We start from the raw sequence: 23,758 nt of genomic DNA, 5'->3' as shown, positions 1-23,758 counted from the left end.
CCAAGGCTGTAATTGATCAAAATTGGGAATGCAAGTTTCCTGAGTCACCAGAAGAGGTAGGAGGGGACAAAAAGGTAGAAAGACCTTAACAATGGGAGGGTGCAGACTCTCCAGTGAGCCCAAGTAGCATCAGCAGCTTATGAACATCCATGTGCAGTACTAGGACTATCGACCCTGGTCCTCTGAGCCAGACCAAGGTCCTCCAAACCCTGCTGTCTTGCCATCAAAGTACATATAGGGCAATGTAATCTTCACCACTATTCAAGAAATTCTGGGGGAAGGGGATAGCTCAAGTGATAGAGCACTTTCTTAGCATGCACAAGGTCCTGGTTTCAGTCCCCAGTACCTCCTCCAAAAATAAAAGTAAATGAATAAACCTAATTACCTCCCCTCAACAAAATAAATAAAAAAAAGAAAAATTTAAAGAAAGAAAGAAAGAAATTTTTGTTGTACATATTACTCTTAGGGTTTTCCCATAAATGAAAATCATTCTTATGAGAATCAAACACAGACTGAATGATGAAGTTGTGACCAGAGTGACAATGTGATTACACTGTGGTTATGTAATAGTTAGCAATACAGCCAGGCTCATAATTCAATTAATCAAATCTTTCATTACACCTGTTGTACAACAAGCATAGCATTACTTTGGTCTTTTTCTGCTGTCATCAGATCCCCAACATTGGTCTGTTGTCCTGTTTCTACATAGGGCTGCATATGAAATATCTCAGACTATGAGCTCCACACTTGTTTACTGGCTTTATTCAGAGAAGTCATTTCCTCAGTGTTGGTGTTTACAGTTAAAGAAACATTGTTAGATATTGACATATAGGACCACTAAGCAGAGAATAGAATTTGTTAAATACAAAGTAAATCAGATTTGCAGAGGAAGGGACCCTTTTCTTTTACAGAATATATTGTTATAGAGATTTCTGGATAATATTCAAAAGCGGTCAGATTTTGATATAATGATTATTAGTAGGATAGATTGTAAAATCAGGTAAAATTTAATTTCAGCGTCCCCGTCTTCTGTTCTTTTTCTGCCTTCCTAGAGTCCAGTTTTCTTATGATTTCATTTTCCTAAATTGGTCAATGAAGAAAGAATCTACTAAAGTAATTGTCCTTGAGGTTATTAATGATTCACAGATTTAACCTTCTAAGGGATATTTGTATTTTAAAGTTTAAAAAAAGTAGGAGCATAAACTTCTTAACTTAGTAGGAACCTAGTTAGAGTTTGATGTCATTAATATTACTGAACATAACTGGGCATTAAATTCTACAGTACATGAGGTAAAAGATTTTTTTAAATCAAGCAGAATTCATGTAACATCAGACATTGGTGATATACAAAGATTTGTTGACTGTATTAATAAATTATCAATAGTCTATCATTAAAATATCAGATACTAAGTTAAGCCTAGAAGTGTATGTTTGCCAGAGTACTGAGATAATGGCTGATTTTTCCATATTTTAAGACCTACATGTAAGATCCATAACCAAAAAATTCCTAGAAGGGAATATAGGCAGAATACTCTTTGACATAAATTGTAGTAATATTTTTTGGATCAGTTTCCAAAGGCAAAAGCAATAAAAGCAAAAGCAAACAAAATGGACCTTATTAAACCTAAACATTTTTCACTGCAAAGGAAATCATTGACAAAATGGAAAGACAACCTATAGAATGGGAGAAAATATTTCAAATGATGTGGCTGACAAGTGGTTAATACACAAACTATGTAAAAAGCTCATACAATTCAATATCAAACAAACAACCCATCAAGAAATGGGCAGAAGTTCTGAATAGATTTTTTTCAAAGAAAACATACAGAGGGCTAACAGACACATGAAAAGTTGCTTTACATCACTAATTAGTAGAGAAATGCCAATCAAAGCAGCAATGAAATATCACCTCACACCTGTCAGAATGGCTAGCATCAAAAAAACTACAAATAAATGTTGGAGAGGATGTGGAGAAAAGGAAACAGTTATACACTGTTGGTGGAAACATAAATTGGTGCAGCCACCATGAAAACCAGTGTGGAGATTCCTCAAAAAGCTGAGAATAGAACTACATATGATCCAGCAATTCCACTCCTAGGTATATATTTGGAAAAAAACAAAAACACAAACACTAATTCAAAAAGACACACATATTGCAGTGTTTATACAACATCGCTATTCACAATAGCCAAGAAATAGAAACAGCCTAAGTGCCCTCAACAGATGAAAGGATATAGAAGCTGTGAGATATATGTATTTATACTATATCTACTCTATCTATCTATCTATCTATCTATCTATCATCTAGATAAAATGGAATATTACTCAGTCATAAAAAAGAATGAATTTCTATCATTTGCAACAAGATGGATGGACCTAGAGAAAATTATGTTTAGTGAAATGTCAGACAGAGAAAGAGTCATACTATTTGATATCACTTATATATGAAATCTAAAAAATAATACAAATGAATATATAGACAAAACAGAAACCAATTCACATATACAGAAAACATTCTAGTGGTTACCAAAAGGGAGAGAAAAGGGGGAGGGTCATGTTAAGGGTATGGGATTAAGAGAGATAAACTACTATGTATAAAACAGATAAGCAACAAGGAGATAGCACAGGATATTATAGATACTTTCCTGGAATAACTTTGAATGGAGCATGATCTATAAAAATACTGACTCACTATCCTGTACACTTGAAACTAATATAATATTGTAAATCAACTATACTTCAATAAAAAGTAAATCAAAACAACAACAAAAAGCACATGACATTCAATAAGGTTTTATACCAAACAGGGTAGGTCATCAATACAAAGTCTATTAACATAATTTACCACCTTAGAATCTAAGAAAAAAATTACAAGATTTTCTCAATAGTTTCAAAAAATCCATTTGATAATATTGAGCCCCATTAACAATAAAAATCCTCATAAAATGTATTGTAAGTTGGAACTTCCTTATTTTGATAAAAGCAATATATCAAAAACATACAGCAAGGTTAATAAACACGAAACAAGAAACAAGTAGGCTTTGCAAGAAATGAAAAGGAAGAGAAAAATCTTTAACTTTATAGCTGATGTGTTAACTATGTAGAAAACCCAGTAACATTAACAAACCTTTAAAATAAATGAGGAAGTCAGCAAGGCTGGTGGACACAAAATGACCTTACAAAAGTCAGTAGCATTTCAACAATACCAGGCTAGAGAATAATGCACTTCATAGATTTGCTGTTTTAAATGGTATCTCGAAATCAACCTAACAAAAGAATGCAAGAAAAAAACAAAAATTGCAACTCTTATTAAAACACATTAAAGAGTTGAATAGGTACAGTTACAAACAATTTTTGATTGGAATAGTGTATTTGCATTAGCATAGCATTTTTTGCCCTCTAGGTAGTCAATGTTATCCCAATGAGAATTCAAGTTGGCACTTCTGATAAAATTAACAAATTAAATTTTTAATGAGTATGGGAGGGAAAAGTCCTCAAAGAGCTAAATCAGTTTTGAAACGAAGAGTGATGAAGAGAGCATGTTCTGGACACAGTTGATGGGCAATGCAACATCTATTCTACCTTCTTTTCAGAGAAAGGAAAGCAATTACCATCTTCCTCTGACTCTGGTGATTGTTTCCACCAATATTCAAGCTGCAAATTAGGTGCTGCCCAAAGTGAGAAGAGGCCTTTTTATGGCTCTTCCTCTGAAAATCAGGCTCACAGAGGAATTTTCTCCACATAAACATTCTGGTGTCCATTCTCCAGCCACATAGACATTGTTGGTAGGGGGTGAAGAATTCTTAAATGGAGAGTCCTTCTAGAAGCCTCCTGGGCAGGAGGGGCTCCCCTCAGTCAGTTCTGTAGGGTGAGAATATCTTTATAAGAGGCCCAGCCTCAAACCTACAACTTCAGTCATTCCAATGATTTTTGTAAGTACCAAACTCTTTATATTAAAACCCATCTTACTGGGGGAAAAAATCTGCTCTGCCTTATATTTCTTATGTCAAACCTCTATGATGTCATTGAGGATAGCATCACACAAGATACCAAGTCATACTACAAAGTCATAATAATAAAAACTGTATGCTGCCAATAAAGTTATAGGCCAATTTTTTTTAAATTGAGTACAAAGGAACAGAACCATCTATATGTAGAAACTTGAATATAATAAAGAAGGAACTACAGTTCAAAGAGAAAAGAGTGGCTCTTCTAGTAGATGAAATCGCAAAATGTGGCTTAGTTTTAGAGAGAGAAAAAGCAAAATTCCTAATTTAAGCTATATACTAATAGGGATTGATGATGTAAATAACAAAGTCAATCAAAGAAATGTCAGAATAATAGCTTTATCATATAAGCATGGGAAAAACTTCTTCAGTTCCACTCCTAGGAAATTACTCAAAACACATATCCACAAAAGCATTTGTACGTGAGTATTTTTAGAAGCTTGATTCATTACAGCCAAAAATCAGAAGCAAGTCAAATGCTGTGAATAGAAGAATGTATAATCATAATCTTGTATATTTGCACATAAATAAACTCTGGAACATTAAACAATAAAAAAAGAATGAACTTTGGTACACGCAATGTGGATGAATCTCTTCATTAATGTTAAGTAAAAGATAAATGCAAGAGTATATTCTTTTGTACGGGACCATTTACAAAATGGCAAACATGGGAATAGAAACCAGAACAGTGTTTGGAAGTGACTGACTGACAAGAGGCATGGAAACTTTCGGGGATAATGAAAAAAAAAATAAATATATATATATATATATATCTCATGATTGGGGTACCAGTTATATAGGTATCCACATTTGTAAAACTCAAGTCTTACACTTAACATTTGCTCATTTCACTATATGCAAATTTTGCTTTAATATAGAAATCAATGAAAGGAAATTTAATTATCTTAAAAGCACCAAATCACAAACCGTGAGGCAAAAAGATGACAAATTTTATAATATCAACATTTAGGATTTCCAGTAAATAAAAAATGTAACTAGCATATAGATGCTCAGTAAGAACAGGTATTTGTAATAGCTAACAGAGATTCTTTGTGTGAGCCAACATTAGTCTCCTGAACCTCCTCCTAGTCCCATCTATGCACTTCCTTGTAAAAATCCAGTTTTAACAAGAATCTTGCTATGAAACTTTTACTAGAAACCTCGCCCCTGATAGCTCAAATTCTTCATCCTCCACCATCCCCCAAGTAATATCTGATCATCCCGGCCTGTCTTCAGCAAGAATTCACTCAGGTTGGTTTAGCCGAACCACTTTTATCCCTATTTCTTATTAGCAATTTTTCACCCACTGACCACCCCCCCAACTCTGTTCCATAGTTATAAATCCCCACTTGCCCATGCCATACTTGGAGTTGAGCCCCATCTGTCTCCTAGACTGTAAAATCAGGTCTTCTTTGCCATCTTTCACATGTGTCATTGAGTATTTTTACTTTAACTTCGCTAACACTCAAGAGGTGAGTCTGCAGTATTCAAAAGGTGCTTGCTAATCCACAAGAATGCAAGAGACCAAATTAAAAAAAAAAAGATGAGTAAAGGATTTGAACAGTAAACATTTGAAAGAAGCTTTGGTGACTAACGAGCATATGAATAAATACAGAAAATCACCAACAAACAACCAGAAAAATGAAAATTAAAATAGCACTTGGATACAAATTTATATTAAAATGAATGAATGGCAGAATTAGGAAACATGCGTGTTCCAATTGTAGGAATGGATGTGGAGATGCAGAAGCTATCCAGAAAGGGGGAGTAGAAGGTGCAGCCTCTTCTTAGAAAAGAAACAGGGTGCATTCCAGGTCACTCCTTCCAAAGGGATGTAAGAGGTGTGTTCTCAATGTCCACAGAAGGAGTTTGGTGCGAGGGTTGGCAGTGAATGAATGGTATGAAGTGAGTGCAGATAATGAACACGCAGAAGCAGCTACCTAGCAGATGCACTTACTCTAACAATTACAGATCTCAAAGATATTGATGAGTAAAGAAAGTAAATAATAGACTCATTTGACATCATATTATCATTTGTATCTATTCAAATTTTAGATAAATAGATCCATTCTCTCTAAGGTTACAGGTGAAATATGCTAAAATTGATACTTATGGGAACAGGAGTGAGATTGAGAATCAGGGAGGAAGGAGAAAAAATAGTGAGAATGGTCTTGCATAGGTGAAAGTTGATAATAGGTTAAGAACTGGGGAGTATGGAATGGACCTTGAGGGCATTATGCTAAATAAAAAAATCAGACAGAGAAAGACAAATACTATATATGTGATCTCACTTATATGTGGTATCTTAAAGTCACCAGCACATAGATACAGAGAAGACACTGATGGTTGCCAGAAGTGAGGGGTGGCAGGGAGTGAGAGAAATATGTGAAGGTGGTCAAAAGGCACAAAATTCCAGTTATAAAATAAATAAGTCTTGAGGATGTAACGTACAGCATGGTGGCTACAGTTAATAACACATTATAGATTTGAAAGTTGCTAATAGAGAAGATCTTTAAAGTTCTCATCACATGCAAAAAACTGCAACTGTGTGAGGTGATCAATGTTAACTAAACGTACTGTAGCAATTATTTTGCAGTATAAACAAATGTTAAATTATTATGCTGTACACCTGAAACTAATGCAATATTATATGTCAATTATATCTCAGTAAAGCTGGGGAAAATAATAAACAACAAATAATGAAACAATGAAGAATATAATATATAGTAAATAATATAATAAACATATACATTATAAAATATAAATATATCATAATAACATAATAGTTAATAAATTAAATAAGAACTAGGGAATATGGTTAATTTTAAAAATACTCAAAAGAATCTCATGACAGGGGCTTAAACCAAGACCATCTTACACTTGCTACTACTTTCTACCACGCCTCAGTTTCTCTCTTCGTAGTGATTTCCTTATTCATTTCTCCACTTTTAAAGGACCTACAACTTTATTAAAAATTGAATGAAAATGGCAATGCAAAATACTTCTCAGTGGTCTCAAGGAAGAGTTAGTTTTGAAAATCTCTAGCCCATTCTTTCTTTTTTTTTCTTGGAAAACGTAACAGCATCACCAAAATTCATTACATTCTACCACTGCTTAAATATTAGCTAATGAGAATAAAGAGGGGAAGTCTATGTGATCACCTACACGAGGAAAATTCACCTGCTTCAGCCTTGGGACTTTGCCTCAGATGCTCCAGTCTCTGATGTCTGGCCAAGCACTTGGTACATTTAAAATGTAATGGCAGAATTCATCTTCATTTGTAAACTGACTATACTTCAAGTAAAAAATAAATTAATTTTTAAAAAAGTAATGGCAGAATTGATGAGACGATGAATCAAGTTTGTCTTAAGGCCGATTTTCCTATATTTTGTTTACTATCTCTCCTTTCTAAAGTCAGGGGCACACTAAAGCTTTATTTTCTGGGAAATATCCAAGGTTTTAATTTGAATATTTTAGTCCTGAGCTGGAATGCATGGCTTCTTTATAAACAGTTATAGAGATTCAGTTATGAAGATTTCTCCAAAAAACTTCTACAAGTTCTAAATCCATCTTGTCTGAGGAAATTAAGACTGTGTCTAATTCCACCAGAGGCAGTATAGATTTTCTGTTATTGAATCTTCCTTTAAACTATCACCTTTGAAAGTCTGGGTCATAGAGAGATCATAAGATATTCAAGATGACCAAGAACAATAAAACTATCAATCTATAGTTCTGAAGTTTTTTGTGCCATTATTAAGAAATTGTCGTATCATTTTTCGTCAATTAGGGCCTGTTTGCATGATGTGTTCATAGGTACAAACAAACTTCAGATAGATAGGTAGATGATGTAGAAGAGGAAAACTTATCCTCTGCTTTCTTTAGGTCTCTGGCTGGGCCTAAAATTAAATTGACATAAGACAGGTTAACAGGAGAAAAGCATACAAATTTTATTTAATTTTTGCATATACATGGGAGCCTTCACAAGAGAATGAAGACCAGAAGAAACAAGCAGAACAGGAAGCTTTTATACCTTTTAGACAAAAAAACAAAACATCTGTGAAGAATTGACAAGGCAGAGGGGTTTAGGCTAAGGGAAATAAATGGTGAAGATGTAACACAGTTTATTTATATAGCTTTCTTGGTCCTCAGTTGATAAGAATTTCTCCCTTCCTCCTGGTACAAGAGAGCATCTTTCAAGTGAGTGATTTAGCTCATGCTTTCAGGGAAGAACCAAAAGGGTGAAGGGGTCAGAATAACTGTCCTGCTTCTGCTGTTTCCTCAGACTCCTTCAGCTTAAAATAGTCAATATACCAAGATGCTGCATTTGGGGATAGGACATCGTGAACTCCATCACTGAGTAGACGGAGAGAAGATTCATACATTGTAAACATAATGTGTGTATCAGGTTCAGATTTCCAGAAGAAGGAAACATTCCTGATTATCCATTTAATATTGAATCCTTTAGATGAGCAGCAGGCAGAAGGCTAACCCTGCATCCCCTCGGTCCCCTCAGAGAACCATCATCAGGCTTCACACCCTCCCATGTTCCAGAAGGCCTAGAGCACAGCCTGGATATACCTTCTTCTTGAAAAGAAGTCTTATTTAAGTTCTCTCTCAAGTAAGCAGACAAGGCTTGCAAGCTTTGGCGTCTTGCTGACTTCGTGTCTAATGACTTAAACTGCCTCTTCTAACTGTGAGTTTGAAACCTTTGTGCCCTAAATTTCAAAACTTGTATGAATGGGGATAACAATGTCTCCTTCATTGTATTATTAGGAGGATTTAACCCAACTGTACAATATGTTTGTCACCCTTCAGCTGCTTGATAAATATCATTTCCTTTTCCCCTCAGTACCATTGGAGTAGAGTGGCTGAGAATAGATCTGGAAAACCCTTGGTGCAAGACTCATAGCTCTTTCATTAGGTGAATGACCACACAGAGGCACGGGATAACGGTTGCATCTGGAGAAAGTAAAGAACGTTATCATAGGAAAAGGAAAGGGAGTGGGTTGAGTCTGATTCTTATCATTTCTGTTTCCTCCATCTGGCAGATTTGATAGGGATTTGTTTGACAGCTGTAAGAGGAAGCTGGGACTCTCCAGTTCCATCTCACCTAAGATCTATCACTGCCTCTCTGTTTCTGTGTTTCCTTCATCTCCAAATATATACAGCATCTGCCAAGATTCTCTAATTACAGAAAGGTCCCCTGGAAATGCCAGGAATAATCTTAAATTTCATTTGGGGGAATAATTTTATCCTTCTCTCACATCACATTTGTGATCTAAATGACTGCCAAACATTGGAAATGCAGTTACTTTCACCAAACGAACTTTTTTTCATTTTGTTTTTTCCTGCTGAATTTTAGGTCTTCACCATCTCTTGACTGGTGTATTTTAAGAGTTTCTTAACTTTGTCCATTTTTTCTCTTTCATTTCACCTTACACACTGAGTTCATACAATTCTCTTTAAAATATAAGCCACATTACATCTTTCTCCAACTCATAAATTTTCACTACATTATCACTTCCCAAGTGCTTTTGAAGACTTTTTTGTTGTTGTCTAATGAAATGTATTTTGTACACAAGATTGTTCCTTTTTTTTTAATTTTTGTGAGCTACATTTTATCGTGTTTGTTTTTTATTGAAGTATATAGTCAGTTTGCAATGTTGTGTCAATTTCTGGTGTACAGCGTAATGTTTAAGTCATACATACACATACATATATTCCTTTTCATATTTTTTTCATTATAGGTTTACTACAAGATATTGAATATAATCATTTAGAGAAGAAACTTGTTTATTTTATGTATAGTAGTTAGTATCTGTAGAAGACTTTATCATCGAATGCTGAATCTCATTTTCAAGTTCTTCTCCAATTGGATCTATTCATGAACAATATGTTATAATTACCAGACAATTAATTAATTGTAATTCCTGAACCACCATTTACTTCAAACTCATACATTTTCACACACTGTCCCTACACTTTAGAAAGCCTTTCCAGTTTGGTCAACATTCCTAACATTTGCAGCACAATCCAAACAGCAGTTCCTCAAACATGTCCTTCCTTCCTGTCTTTCTAATTCAGAATTCCATTCATTCTTTCCTCGTTTCTACAGCACAATATGTATGCTTCTACCTAGAACACATTAACGTCTGCCCTATCTTGGAAAGAGGCTGTTGTGATGTAGTGGAAATTACCCATGACTTGACACCAGAAATCACACCCTGGTCATCATTTTGCAACATATACATGTGTTAAGTCATCATTCTATACACTTAAAAATTACACTTTATAGCAGAAGTCACTGTGAAAAGTTCTTGTCCTTCTCAGCTATATAATCTCTAATTTTTTAAAGTTACAGAACAGTGATTAAGTACAGTGCTTCTTGAAGTGTCTTAGCAATTTTTTTCATCAGCATCAGAGGACTGTAATCTGTCCTCTGTGTTAATTTTTTCTTGAGGTCAAGAGTGCTGTCACATATAAGCTTTCCACAAATACTGATTGACCTTGAAAAGAAGGAAGAATTTTTCATTGCAGGACATATTTGAATTAAACTCTTTAAGAACAGTTGTATCATTTTTCCCTCCATTGCCAAAGAAGACATACAGATGGTACATGAAAATGCACTCAACATCACTACTTATCAGGGAAGTGTATATCAAAATCACATTGAGTTATCACCTCACACCTGTTAGAATGGCTGTTATCAAAAACATATATATATAAATACATCTATCTATACACACACACACACACACACACACACACACGGCAGGTGGTGGTAATGGTGTGGAGAAATTGGAACCCTTGTGCATCATTGGTAAGTAGCCAAATGGTGCAGGTACTATGGAAAATTGTATAAAGACTCTTCAAAAAATTAAAAACATAATAACCATATGATCCAGTATATACCCTGCTTCTGGATATACATCAAGAAATCAAAATCAGGATCTCAAAGATGTAGCGTCATTCACAATAGCCAAAATATAGAAGCAACACAAATGTCTACTCATAGATGAATGGATAAAGAAAACCTGGCATATGCATACAATTGAATATTATTCATCCATAAAAAAGAAAGTACTCTACCATTTACAACAACATGGGTGAACCTTGAGGCTATTATGCTTAGGTGAAATTAGTCAGTCACAGAAGGACAAATAATGCATAATTTCAATTTACACATGGAATTGAAAATAGACAAACTCATAGACACAGAAAGTAGAGTGATTGCTGCGAAGAGCTAGGGAGAGGAGGAAATGGGGCGTTGTTCAATGGATGTAAAGTTTGGTTATGCTACATAAGTAAGTTTCAGAGATCTGCAGTAAACATAGCACCTATAGTCAATAATAAGGTATTGTGCACTTTAAAATATGTTAAGATACAATAAACCTCCTAGAAGAAAATGTAGGCAAGACATTATCTGACATACATCTCAAAAATCCTCTCCTAGGGCACTCTACTCAAGAAATAGAAATAAAAGCAAGAATAAACAAATGGGACCTAATGAAACTTATAAGCTTCTACACAGCAAAGGAAACCATAAGAAAAACAAAATGACAACCTACGGAATGGGAGAAAATTCTTGCAAGTGAAACTGACAAAGGCTCGATCTCCAGAATATATAAGTGGCTCATACGACTTAATAAGAGAAAAACAAACAACCAAATTCAAAAATGAGGAAAAGACCTAAACAAGCAATTCTTCAAGGAAGACATACTAACTGGTCAATAGGCACATGAAAAAATGCTCCATATCACTAATTATCAGAGAAATGCAAATCAAAACTACAACGAGGTATCACCTCACACCAGTCAGAATGGCCATCATTCAAAAGTCCACAAATGACAAATGCTGGAGAGGCTGTGGAGAAAAGGAGACCCTCCTACACTGCTGGTGGGAATGCAGTTTGGTGCAGCCACTGTGGAAAACAGTATGGGGATTCCTCAAAAGACTAGGAATAGACTTATCATATGACCCAGGAATCCTGCTCCTGGGCATATATCCAGAAGGAACCCTACTTCAAAATGTGACAACTGCACCCCAATGTTTATAACAGCACTATTTACAATAGCCAAGACATGGAAACAGGCTAGATGTCCATCAACAGATGACTGGATAAAGAAGAGGTGGTATATGTACACAATGGAATACTATTCAGCCATAAAAACCAACAACATCACACCATTTTCAGCAACATGGATGTTCCTGGAGAATGTCATTCTAAGTGAAGTAAGCCAGAAAGAGAAAGAAAAATACCATGTGAGATCACTCATATGTGGAATCTAAAAAAAATAAAATAAAAGTAAGTTCAAAACAGAAGCAGACTCATAGACATAGAATAGAAACTTGTGGTTGCCAAGGGGGCAGGGGGTGGGAAGAGACAAACTGGGATTTCAAAATGTAGAATAGATAAACAAGATTATAGTGTGTAGCACAGGGAAATAAATACAAGATCTTACGGTAGCTCACAGAGAAAAAAAATGTGACAATGAATATATGTATTTTCATGTATAACTGAAAAATTGTGCTTTACACTGGAATTTGACACAACATTGTAAAATGCTTATAACTCAACAAAAAAGTTAAGAAAAAAAACACAGAGAAGAAAATACAAGGAAATTGGAGGTGAATATATTTAGCACATTGATCAGGGTGATAATATCACAGGAGTTTACATATGTAACAACTTAACAAAATGTATACTTTAAATATGCAAATTTTTACATACCAATTATATCTCAATACAAAGAAAAAGAAAGGAGCACAGGACAACCAGCAATAAAATACGGAGCTGGCAAGTAGTGATTCAGCTCACCTTAGTAACCGCATGTCCTCCTGTGCTCCTAATCCCAGTGCACACCATACTCAGACCCTCCTCAGGGCCTTTATATAGTATATATAAAGACTATATATATATAGTCTCTCTGGTAGTCAATCCCACAGATTTTTGCCTAATCTGGTTATTCTCAATTATTCAGGTCTCTCCTCAGAGATTAGATGTTCATAACATCACACTCCTTCCTCTGCTATATTTAATTCATAGTACTTTTAACTACCTGAACTGTGTAATTTATATAATTGTCTGTAACTCCTTTCTGTTAATAAAACAAGTTCTATGAGGTGGAATGTTTCCATTTTGTTGTCAATCGTATCTGCAGTGCATGGAATTTGGTTCCTTGTGAACCAAATAATTTCTATGAGTAATTCACTAAAGCGAAATACACTATGGCTCAAGAACCTGAAAAAAATCTGACTTCAGATTACGAAAGTAGTTAAATAATAGCCATCAGTGATTAATAGCCTACGATGTCCCTGTTAACATTCATGCATTGTTTCATTTATCTTCACAACTGAAGCTAGGATCTGGCAACATTATTATCCCCATTGTGGACACAAGGACATGGAATCCCAGAAACCAAGGAATTTGTCCAGGATTACAAGTAAAGAAGGACTATTATCAAATATAAGTTTAATCCAGCTTCGTGATTTCCCAGTGAATTATTTATCAGAAACTATCCATTTCTCTTTTATCTGCTTGTATGACCTTCAAGAAATGCTGCTAACCTGCCTTACCAAGTTCACCAATAAAGAGTGCTCTAGACAGGAATTACCTATATTTTACTCACTGAGAATAAAATATCTCCCATCACCAATTAATCAGCGTATCCAACTATGTGACACATTTTCATATTTAATATTGCGTTTTCCCAAGATCACAGTATGTGAGGATAATAACCACCACTTTGGATAGTAGATACGGAAAAATAATGAGATAATCTAATAAATTTCCTAAGAGTGTGCAGGGCAGAGATAAAGCCTGAGATAATTATCAGTTGTTACAATCAATGTAAGTTGAGTACTTCACTCAGCCTTGTGAGTTCCTTGAGTACTGCTGAATCTAGCTGCCCTGAGTGTAGTGGCATGCTGGACCTAGAAAAGTCCCTGGACTGCAGAGGCATCATTCATAGATGCCAATCATGAGAACTCCAGAGGGTACCTCCACCCCTTTGCTCTTCACATCAGCCTGGATTTTTAAAATAGAACTGAAATCCAGCCAATAGCCTTCTCCAGGAGTTGGGTATAAGATCCTAAACAGGAATGGCTGAAGAGCAGAATGAGAAAGGGTCTTTCCAACCACAAAGGTGAGCAAACCAAGACACTCCCATATCTCTGAGTCTTAACTGGCTTCATTTACAACATGGTCTAATTGAATCAGCATCCTCTTGCTGCTTTAATGTTAATATAGTAAGAGAAGTTCAGGGTTGTTCCAAAAGAGATCACCAACCCTATCACAACACAGTAATAGGTATATGTCAGAAATTTTGAAAATCAACATAAAGAGGGAGACAAAAAAAAAAAAAAAGAAAGGAAAACTCCTTTGGGTCTCAGTATTCTGAAGCAGATAAATTTACCTTCTGCTTTTCTTGAATGAGAATCCCATGTGCTTTTTAATATCAGCCAGAAAACATTTATTGAGAGCCTTCCTTCTTCAGAGTATGAGCAAGAATTTCAAGGGTTTCTCAAAGAGTTTAAAGACACTGCCCTTGTAGTCAAAGAATCCACTATCTACAAGACTTACACCCATGTAGTCATGACACTAGGCAGGATGTGTTTAGTGTCATCAGTGTGTATAACTGTTTACAAAGCATAGAATAGTAAAAAAAATAATAATAATAATTTCTGGCAGAGATCAGGAAGATGGAGCATTTGGCCAGAGCACTGCAGAATGAATATGATAAGTAAAAATGATTGAAAGTGAACTTTGGAGCAAGAGTTCTGACAGCCAAGGCAAGCAGGGTTGAACTCAAAAAATTAACAAGTGGTCAGATTGACAAGGGTATAAAGTCCATACAACACATTTATGACACAAAGGGAAGAAAATTTTTTTTAACTAAACTAAGTACACATTCTTTAAATCCCTGTTTTGCTCTAAGATCTAGGGAGTCACAGAGGCTGCAAAGATATATTCAAAGTAATAACTGCCTTTGAGAGGCTCCTTAGTAACTTCATTAGAGGTCAGCTGCTACATAAGACAGTGGAGGCAACGCCCAAAGTGAGAAGAAAACAAGGAGGGAGTGATTAAAACAGAATATATAGGACTTTAAACTCCAGAATGAGTGGTCTACATTTCAACTGCAAGCTAGTGGGAATGGATTTGCTCATTGAAACACAGGAGTAATGTGATTAGAGTGTTGTGTCACCAAATCAACCTAGTTTTATTAAAAAACACATCCAAATGAACAATAGGTACAGAAAAAATGTTCAATGTCACTGAATATCAGGGAAATGCAAATTATCAAAATCACAGTAAGATATCACCTCACACCTGTTAGTATGGCTACTATCAAGAATGAAAGAGGAAAAAAAGGAGGCAAGAGATAATAAGGGTTGGCAAGGATGTAGAGAAGAAGGAACACTTGTACACTGTTGGTTCAGCCACTACAAAAATTATTTTAAAATTAAAAATAGAATTATCCTAGGATCCAGCAATCCTGTTTCTGGGTATATATACAAAAGAAATGAAAACAGGATAGCCAAGAGATATTTGCACTCTCGTATTTACTGTAGCATTATCCACAATAGCCAGGATATGGAAACAGTATAAATATCTGTCAACAGATGAATGATAAACAAGATGTGATGTAAATATGTATACATATATACACACAGTTTACCCTTGAATATAATATTGTCATATACATATGTATATACAGCTGAACCTTGAACAACAGAGTTTGAACCATATAGGTCCAACTACAAGCAGATATTTTTTCAGTAAATACTACTACGGTACCGCATGATCTACAGACACAGAACTGCGGATGTGGAGGGCTGACTGTAAAGATAAATGTGGATTTTTGACTGTGTGGAGTGGTCAGTGCCCCAAACCCTGCATTGTTCAAGAGTCTATATATATAGAGGGGGGAATATTATTCAGCCATGAAAAAGAAGGAAATCCTGCCACTTGTGACAACACGGATGGACCTTGAGGGCATTATGCTAAGTGAAGTAAGTCAGACAGAGAAAGTCAAATACTGTATAATCTCACTTATAGGTGGAATCTTAAAAAGCTAAATTCATAGAGACAGAGTAGAATGGTGGTTACCTGGCTGAGGAGTGGTGGAATTGAAGAGATGTTGTTTAAGGATACAAACTCGCAACTAGGAAATAAGTAAGTCCTAGAGATCTAATGCACAACATAGCAATTATAGTCAACAGTACTGTATTATAAACTTCACAGCTATTGAGTCTAGATCTTAATTGTTTGTAGCACAGAAAAAGAAATGATATTATGTGAAGTCATCTGACATGATAGAGGTGATAGTGGTATTAGCTAAGTCTATGGTGGTAATTAGATTGCAGTATACAAATGCACCAGATCAACACTATGTACAGCTTATACTTAATGTTATATGCCAATTACATGCCATCTTTTAAGCCTAGTTTTTTAATATAATATAATAAGACTGTATGGGAGGAGTTCGGGAGAGTGGATGGGTGAATGGGGTGCTGCAGAGACAATCTTTAATATTAAGCAAGGTGTAAAAAGAATGATACTTATTATCCATATCTGTTCTACAACTTCAAAAGCATTTGATGGGGATAGGGATAAAAAAAATAACTCAAAAAAGTACTACTTGAATTAAAAGCATTTCAGTGAACTATTTTGCTTCTGTAGTTTTCAAGAACCTGACAGTTTAGTCTCATATTGATCCCATGAAGCTAACGAATGAAGAGGGAAGCCTTTTACCCAGATGAGGAAAGAGAAGTGTACAGATTCAAGTGACCACAGGCCAAGGCTACCAGATAAAATACAGGATGCAGAGTTAAATTTGAATTGCAGGTAAACAACACAAATTTTTAGTGTAAGTGTGACCCATGCAATAATGCTCCAAATATTGCATGGGGATATTTATACTTTAAAATGTATCTGTTTATCTGAAATTCAAATCTGACTGGCATCTTGTATTTTTACTTTCTAAATCTGGCAACCTACCATGATTGCAAAGTAAGCCAAGAGAAGGTGAAATGGGAGGTCTTTGTGTGCTCTTAGAGGATGCTGTCTTCAAGCTCAGCCTTCCTCAAGTCAAACTGCCCCCCTATTCCAAATGCATACACCTGGCTTCCTTCTCCCTGCTCTCTTTCTCCAAGAAGGGCTGTGCCCGGAGTCAGGACTCACCTGAATTCTCTCAGGAGATAATTTCCCATCCTTCACAGTGACTCTGTTTCTCAGATCCTGGGTGCCTTGACCAAAGTAACAACAGCCACAATACAGGGCAGGATGTTGCATCGGACCACTGGCCTGTGCTTTCACCAGTCACAAGCTGCCTGGGGATGGGCATAGGCATGGTAAAGTAGACAGGGGTGGATCTGAAGGGGAGGGGGACAGGAAGGGGCGGGGTGTGTGTGTGTGTGTGTATAATGTAGGGGGAGAATCAAGCTGAAGCAGGAGAGAATAAATCTAACACTCTGGGTTTACTTTGCTTCCAAGGAAATTCCAGGATTTCAGGCTCAGACATGGCAGGGGCCATCCTATTTTTCAGGAATCTGAGATTTCAAGACTCCCAATATTTTGTCCTCTTCCAAACACACAAAAAGAAACTCTTGTAAGGAAAAAGAATGATAATTAAAAATAAATGTCTGTTCTTCTATTCATAAAAATCAAATCAAGTGTAAATATCTTTCTTCAGCAGTCTGATGCTTCAGAAGACTAGAATGCAGAGAAAGAGTATGAAAATAGAAAGATCTGAACGTTATTTGAGGTAGAGCAATTGTTCTTCCTGTTGTTCTAAGGCTAGTATTACAAGCGGGAAGGAGACAGGGCCTAACATACTCATCTCCACCATCTGGTCCCCCACTCCCTCCCCTGCACCACCCATCAGAGCCACAAAGTACAAGCTGGCCATAGTGATAATTTCAAAGCAGGCGATTAGCTGACTGCTGACTCTGAGCCACTGCTGTTGGGGGGGTGAAATGGCTTATTCATTACATTTCCCCCCAAATGGAGAGCAGAACAGGTAACTGATTTTCTTCAGTTTGTATCCAGCATGAAATTGATCTGCTGAATTCAGAAACTGCATGTTCATCTGTTCCAATTCCTTCTTTTTTCCCAAATAAAAATACCATGGCTGAAGATGTTTAAGTTACTGCTCCCCATCGACAGAGCTCATGGGTCTCAAGTGCCTTATAATCATTTCTAAATTTTGTATTACTAGTTATGTTTCAATCACCAGAGTGAGAGAAATATATTTGAAGCAGGATTGTCTCACACCCCATTCTGGGTTTATGGTTTACTTAATTCATATTTAAGAACCTATGTACCAAAGCCTTGTTTCCCAAACTTTCACAGTGATCTAAGGACCTTGTAAGTGTGGGTTCTGATTCTTTCCAACTGGGGTTAATGCTTTGTCTTTCCATCAAGCTCCCTACTGATGCCATTCTTGCTGGTCCTTTAAGGAGGAAGGTACTAGGCCGGGGATTCTCAAAGCATGGTCCCAAGACCAGCGGCACCAGTGTCACCTGAAAACTTGTTAGAAATACAGATTTCAGGTCCCAGCTCACACCTGCTGAATCAGAAACTCTGGGCATGTGCTATTCTATTGCCTGCTAAGATTTGAGAGCCAGTGTAATAAACCGTTTATTACTCACAGATAAACTCATCATCCCCTACATGCTCAATTAAGCAGGCCCCTGTTGGACCTCAGACACTAAATGATGGAGATGTGGTAACACCAAAGGCCTCTAGTTTCTTCAGCCTCTTTAACTTTCTCTCTGCTCACACTAGCATGAGTCCATCTGGAAGGACAAGACTTTAATTCTACTACCGAAGGCTAACCAGTGAACCTCCTGGGACTTGCATTCTTCATCTGTAGAATGGATAGTGTATAAGTGAAAGTGAGTTTTAGTGAACTGTAAGGTATTCCACAATGATGGTGGCGGTGAGAGTTGACCGAGCACAGCAGACGTGCACGTCATAGGAGCTTCATTTAGCACTCTCAGTGCTGTGCAGAAAAATAAGAGTTGCCAGTCATTTCAAAGCCAGTGCCTCAAATTCCCCAAAGATGCAGGTCATTTCTATCCTCTGCAAGAGTCCTCCCTGTCAGTATTCTCTACTTGCTTTTTCACTCTACTTGGTCTCCTGCCTACCAACAAGTTCATCTTTCATTTGTTTGGAAAAGGACACAAAATGCTTTCCATTTATTCTGATAATCAGAGAACAGTCATCTACAATTGCCTAGTTGGTGATGATGATGAGAATGAGGAGTTCATGCTCAACAATGTTATAATTAGCTCGACTGATCCTTATCTGGAACTTGTGAGGGATGTGTCCTAGTTGCCACAACACATTTTCAAATGTAGAAGGGAAATTTCCTTTTATGACACCACTTGTGGAAATATATCACAATGAAAGCTATTTCCTTGAGTTATTTCCTCATTCCTTCCAGAAATGAACAGAAACGTTGAAGGATTAAAAAAACCAAAGTTAATAGTTTTGAAGAATTTGAGGTCTTGTTTACCATCCCTTTTAAGACCACGACCTAACTATAAAACGTATTCTGAACAATGAAAGATTCAGCTTGGTTTAACAAACTGTATATAGATCTGTGGCCTCATTCTCCCTAATCAAAATGCAAATACTCAACCTTTAATTAGCATACTCAACAGAACATCCTTTCTGTCACCTCCTAGGAACTTTCCCCTAAGGCAAACTTCATGCTGCATTTCCCTCTGGCATTTGGTCCTTTACTAGCAGTTAATAAGCTCAACTTCCTTGAATGAACTGGCAGTCATTGACACTAAGAATTGGCAAATCTTAATGGTTCTGATGTTTACATCCTGCTAAGGTTAGAGGTTAAGTTGCAGAAAACTGATGTTGTTATGGATTGATAGTGGGCGTAGAAGCAGATGACTTAGATTTATTATATGTAGAAAGGTAAACATACATAGTTTAGTAATCTTAATATCAGCATTCTTTCTGGAATCTATAAAATTAAACATAAATAAAATATAAAATAAAAATATGTATTATTCAAATGCTCTTTGACCATGCTCAATAGTAACTTTGGACATTTTGTTCTTATAATCTGTTTTCAATTGAAAGGCACACCATTCAGAAGACAATCAGCTTGTTTATATGGTTAAATGCCACATAAGATCTAGTCTCTTAGTAACTTTCAACTACATAGTATAGTATTGTTAGCTATAATCACAATGCTGTCCGTGCATCAGGTCCCAAAACTTACTTGTCTTCCAAGGGCAAGTTTGTACCCTTGGGCTAACATCTCCCCATGTGACCCACATGACGGGAGTCCATGCCATTGCTTTGCTCAGTGATGCATGGGGAAACTCAAATTCTGAGAAGCTCAATGGCTGTGCATATGGAATATATTGTTCTAAGTAATGAAGTGTATTTGTTTTTGTTTTATTATCTTCAATATGGAAAAAAAAAACTATGAATTGAAGAAAATTTTGACCAAAAAACTCCACTATTATAATTGTAAAAAAAATGTTTTAAGACAAACTAAGACTACACAGGTCTTTGAGTAATCTGTGATGGCAGCTTGCAAGATACATGAAGTAGCACAATAATTGTAAAGTTGCAGATAAATAGAAAAGAAAAAAAGGAAACTGCAAAACCCTGTGTGAGATCTTATCTCTCTTTTGTTTTATTTGTCTAACTTTATTGAGGTGGTAAATAAAAATAGCATCTATTTAAGATGTATGACATGATATTTTGGTATATACTGTGAAGCACTCACCACAGTCAAGCTAATTATCTCTTCTAACAGCGTGTTCAGCTCTGGAATGGGCAAGTTGAAGAAAAGACTACTTGTTTTCAACAGAGAGAGAATTCCGTCTTCCCTAGGGCTGTTTGCATTCTCCAGGCGGCCACGGTCTCACACTGTGCAGTTCAGCATATTTATACACACGAGCATTAAGCAGCATCTGTGTGACCATGCTCTGGGAGCTGGCGATGCAGAATGGGAGCTGGCGATGCAGAAGGAAATGAACAAACCATTGCCTTCATGAGCTTCCATTCTGAAAGAAGGAGGCACAGACGTGGGAATGAGGAAATATGCATCTGGAATGTGAGGTGATGGAAAGTACTCTCGAGAGGAGTGGAGCAGGAATGGAGAAAGGGCGGATCTGCCATTGTGAGTAGCGCAACAGTGAAAGTCACTCCCCAAGTGAAGCTTGAGGACAGACATGAGGAGAGGGTGGTGGTTCTAGGCAGAGTCCTCAGCAGGGACAAAAGTAATGTGTCAGATGAGTGCCTGGCATGTGTCAGGAACAACAGAGACTCCTGTGGCTACAGCCAGGGGAGGAATGGGGGAAGTGGTGGGCCATCGGGTTAGAGAAGTAATGGATATGGAAGGTGAAGGGGGCAGCTAGTATAGGGCTTCGTGGGTTATTACGGCAATGTTGCATCTTTATTCAGAGTCAGGTGAATGGGAATGAATGCTTTCGAGTAAGATACATTTTATGTGACTTACATTTTAATACAATGATTATGGTTGACACAGGGAGACAAGTTGTGAGAAGTAATTGTAATCTGAATATTTTAAAGATAGAGCCAGTAGGATTTTTGGAGAGATTATATATGCTGAGTGAGGGTAGGGAGTGGAAAAGTGAGTGATGAAAGTTGACTGTGTGATTTCTGACTTGAGAACCTAGTAGAATAGAGTTATCATCAACTGGGATGGGGAGGGTGAAGCTAGAGAAGATCTGGTAGGGAACAGGGCTCACTTTCTGAAGCATTAAATTTGGAATTGGTGCTAGCCTGCCAAAGAAAATCCCATATTGGGTGGCTTGAACAACAGGAATTTATATTCTCACAGTACTGAAAGTTGAAAATCCTAGATCAAGGTGTCATCAAGGTTGGTTTCTGGTGAGGTCTCTCTTCCTGACTTATAGATAGCCTTCCTGTTACTGTGTGTTCACATGCCTTTCCTCTGTGCATGCTCAGGGTGGGAGAGGGAGATGGGGAGAGAGAGAGAGAGGAAGGAAGGAGAAGCAGATTCGTGTTTTTCAACTTCTTATAAGGACACCAGTCCTATGGGATTAGGGTAGTACTCTTATGACCTCACTCAGATAAACTTAATTATTCCTTAAAGGTGCCATCTCCAAACATAGTCACAGTAGGGTTAAGAGCATCAACATATAAATTTTGGAGGAATGCAGTTTAGTCCATTCCATCTTCCAAATGAAGATATAACATAGACAATGAACTGTATGAGTCTAAAGTTGGGCGTGGGTGTGCTGCCCAGGAATATAATTTGGAGAATCTTCACGATATAGTTAGTATTTGAACCCATTAAACCGCATTAGGTAATTAAGGGAGTGAGGGGATAGGAAATATATTATTTAAGGTGCAAACCCATGTGCACTCCTTGCTCTACTACTTAATAACCACATAGCCTTCAGCAAGTCATTTGTCCACGCAAAGCCTCAGTTGCCTCATCTTTAAAGTGGGGTTCATGATAGCTCCTTGCAGGGTCACTCAGGAGTAATCTGCATTATATAGTGTCAAAATTAGTTTGATTGACATCCAGCTGATGTGAGTCATTTGGTGCTTTGGAGAGAAAACACATGTTGGAACATCTTAAAACTTACACAAGGTTATATGTCAATTATATCTCAATAAAGCTAACAGAAAAAGATCATTTCATACTCTGATTGACAGACTACCTCCAGAATCGTTCATTCATTGACTAATAATAATAATAATAATAATAATAATAATAATAATAATAAATATGCATTAGGTGTTGTCAACATGTGAGGTATCAGGCAAATATATGGGACAATGGGGAATGTATTAGTAACTATGACAGGCACAGATCTTACCTTACAAATTAGAATAATGCTCTGAAAACCCTTTAAAATATGAATAAAAAAACTGAGAACAAGTGAACTTAGAGGCTTAACTAACAGTCCGAACTAATTAGTGCCAGTGCAATATACAAACCCAGTCCTGACTAATTTCACGAGTCAAATTCTTACTAATGATCCTCTCCCAAGGTTCTTTTTACTATACAAATCAAAGAGTACAGAGGGAAACAGTTCAAAATGAATTTCTGTTTTTTAAATCAGCAGATGAATAGAGAACCATAATGCGGTAAAGTCACACAATGAAATATTACTCAGCTATAAAAGTAAATAAAATACTGATACATGCTACAGTATCCAAGAACCTTGAAAACTTTATACTAAGTGAAAGAAGTCAAACATTAAAGACCACATACTGTATGTTTTTGTTTATATGGAATATCCAAAATAGTCAGATCTGTAGAGACAAAGTAGATTTAGTTGTTGCCAAAGACTGGGGAAGGGAAAGCAAATGGAAAGTGATTGCTTAAAGGGAGCATGTTGGGGGTGATAAATAAAAGTTTTATTTTTGGAACTGGATACTAATGATGGTTACACTATTTTGTGATTGCACTTAATTCCATTGATTTGTACACTTTAAAGTGGTTACAATGGTAAATTTATGTGTTATATGTGTTTTACCATAGTAAATATAAACTTGATCTAGCAAGAAAAATATTAGTTCGTCATTGTATTGTACACCAATAATAGAATAATTGGATTTCAAAAACATCTTTAAAACCTGTACCAAAATTATGGTATAGGCAAATATTTCAGACTATCCCCTCCACTACATGATAAATTTTGTGTAGACATAACTGATTCTTATGTTCTGCAATCAATGTTTGGCAGTATAAAAACCTAAAATAACATTTTAT

General features: G+C 36.4%; 2 protein-coding genes across 3 annotated transcripts in view; one reads left to right on the top strand and one right to left on the bottom strand.

Moving 5' to 3' along the window:
- Positions 1–17,314, bottom strand: part of LOC140685818 (germinal center-associated signaling and motility-like protein) — a 29,322-nt gene extending 12,008 nt beyond the window's left edge. The window contains exon 1 of one of the 2 annotated variants that reach the window (XR_012059269.1): positions 17,191–17,217. Coding sequence is in view for 1 of the 2 variants with exons in the window: in XM_072938296.1 (XP_072794397.1) it covers positions 17,191–17,219 (29 nt within the window). In the remaining variant the exon portion in view is untranslated. Of the gene's footprint in view, positions 1–17,190 lie in introns of both variants that reach the window. The other variant, XM_072938296.1, reaches the window with a different exon arrangement.
- LOC116277446 (synaptosomal-associated protein 47-like) overlaps positions 1–23,758 on the top strand; it is a 160,125-nt gene that overhangs the window by 19,594 nt on the left and 116,773 nt on the right. The window lies entirely within an intron of this gene.

Source organism: Vicugna pacos, chromosome 15, assembly GCF_048564905.1.
Source record: "Vicugna pacos chromosome 15, VicPac4, whole genome shotgun sequence".
In the NCBI taxonomy this organism is placed as follows: domain Eukaryota; kingdom Metazoa; phylum Chordata; class Mammalia; order Artiodactyla; family Camelidae; genus Vicugna; species Vicugna pacos.
This window is presented reverse-complemented; position numbering and strand designations above follow the sequence as displayed.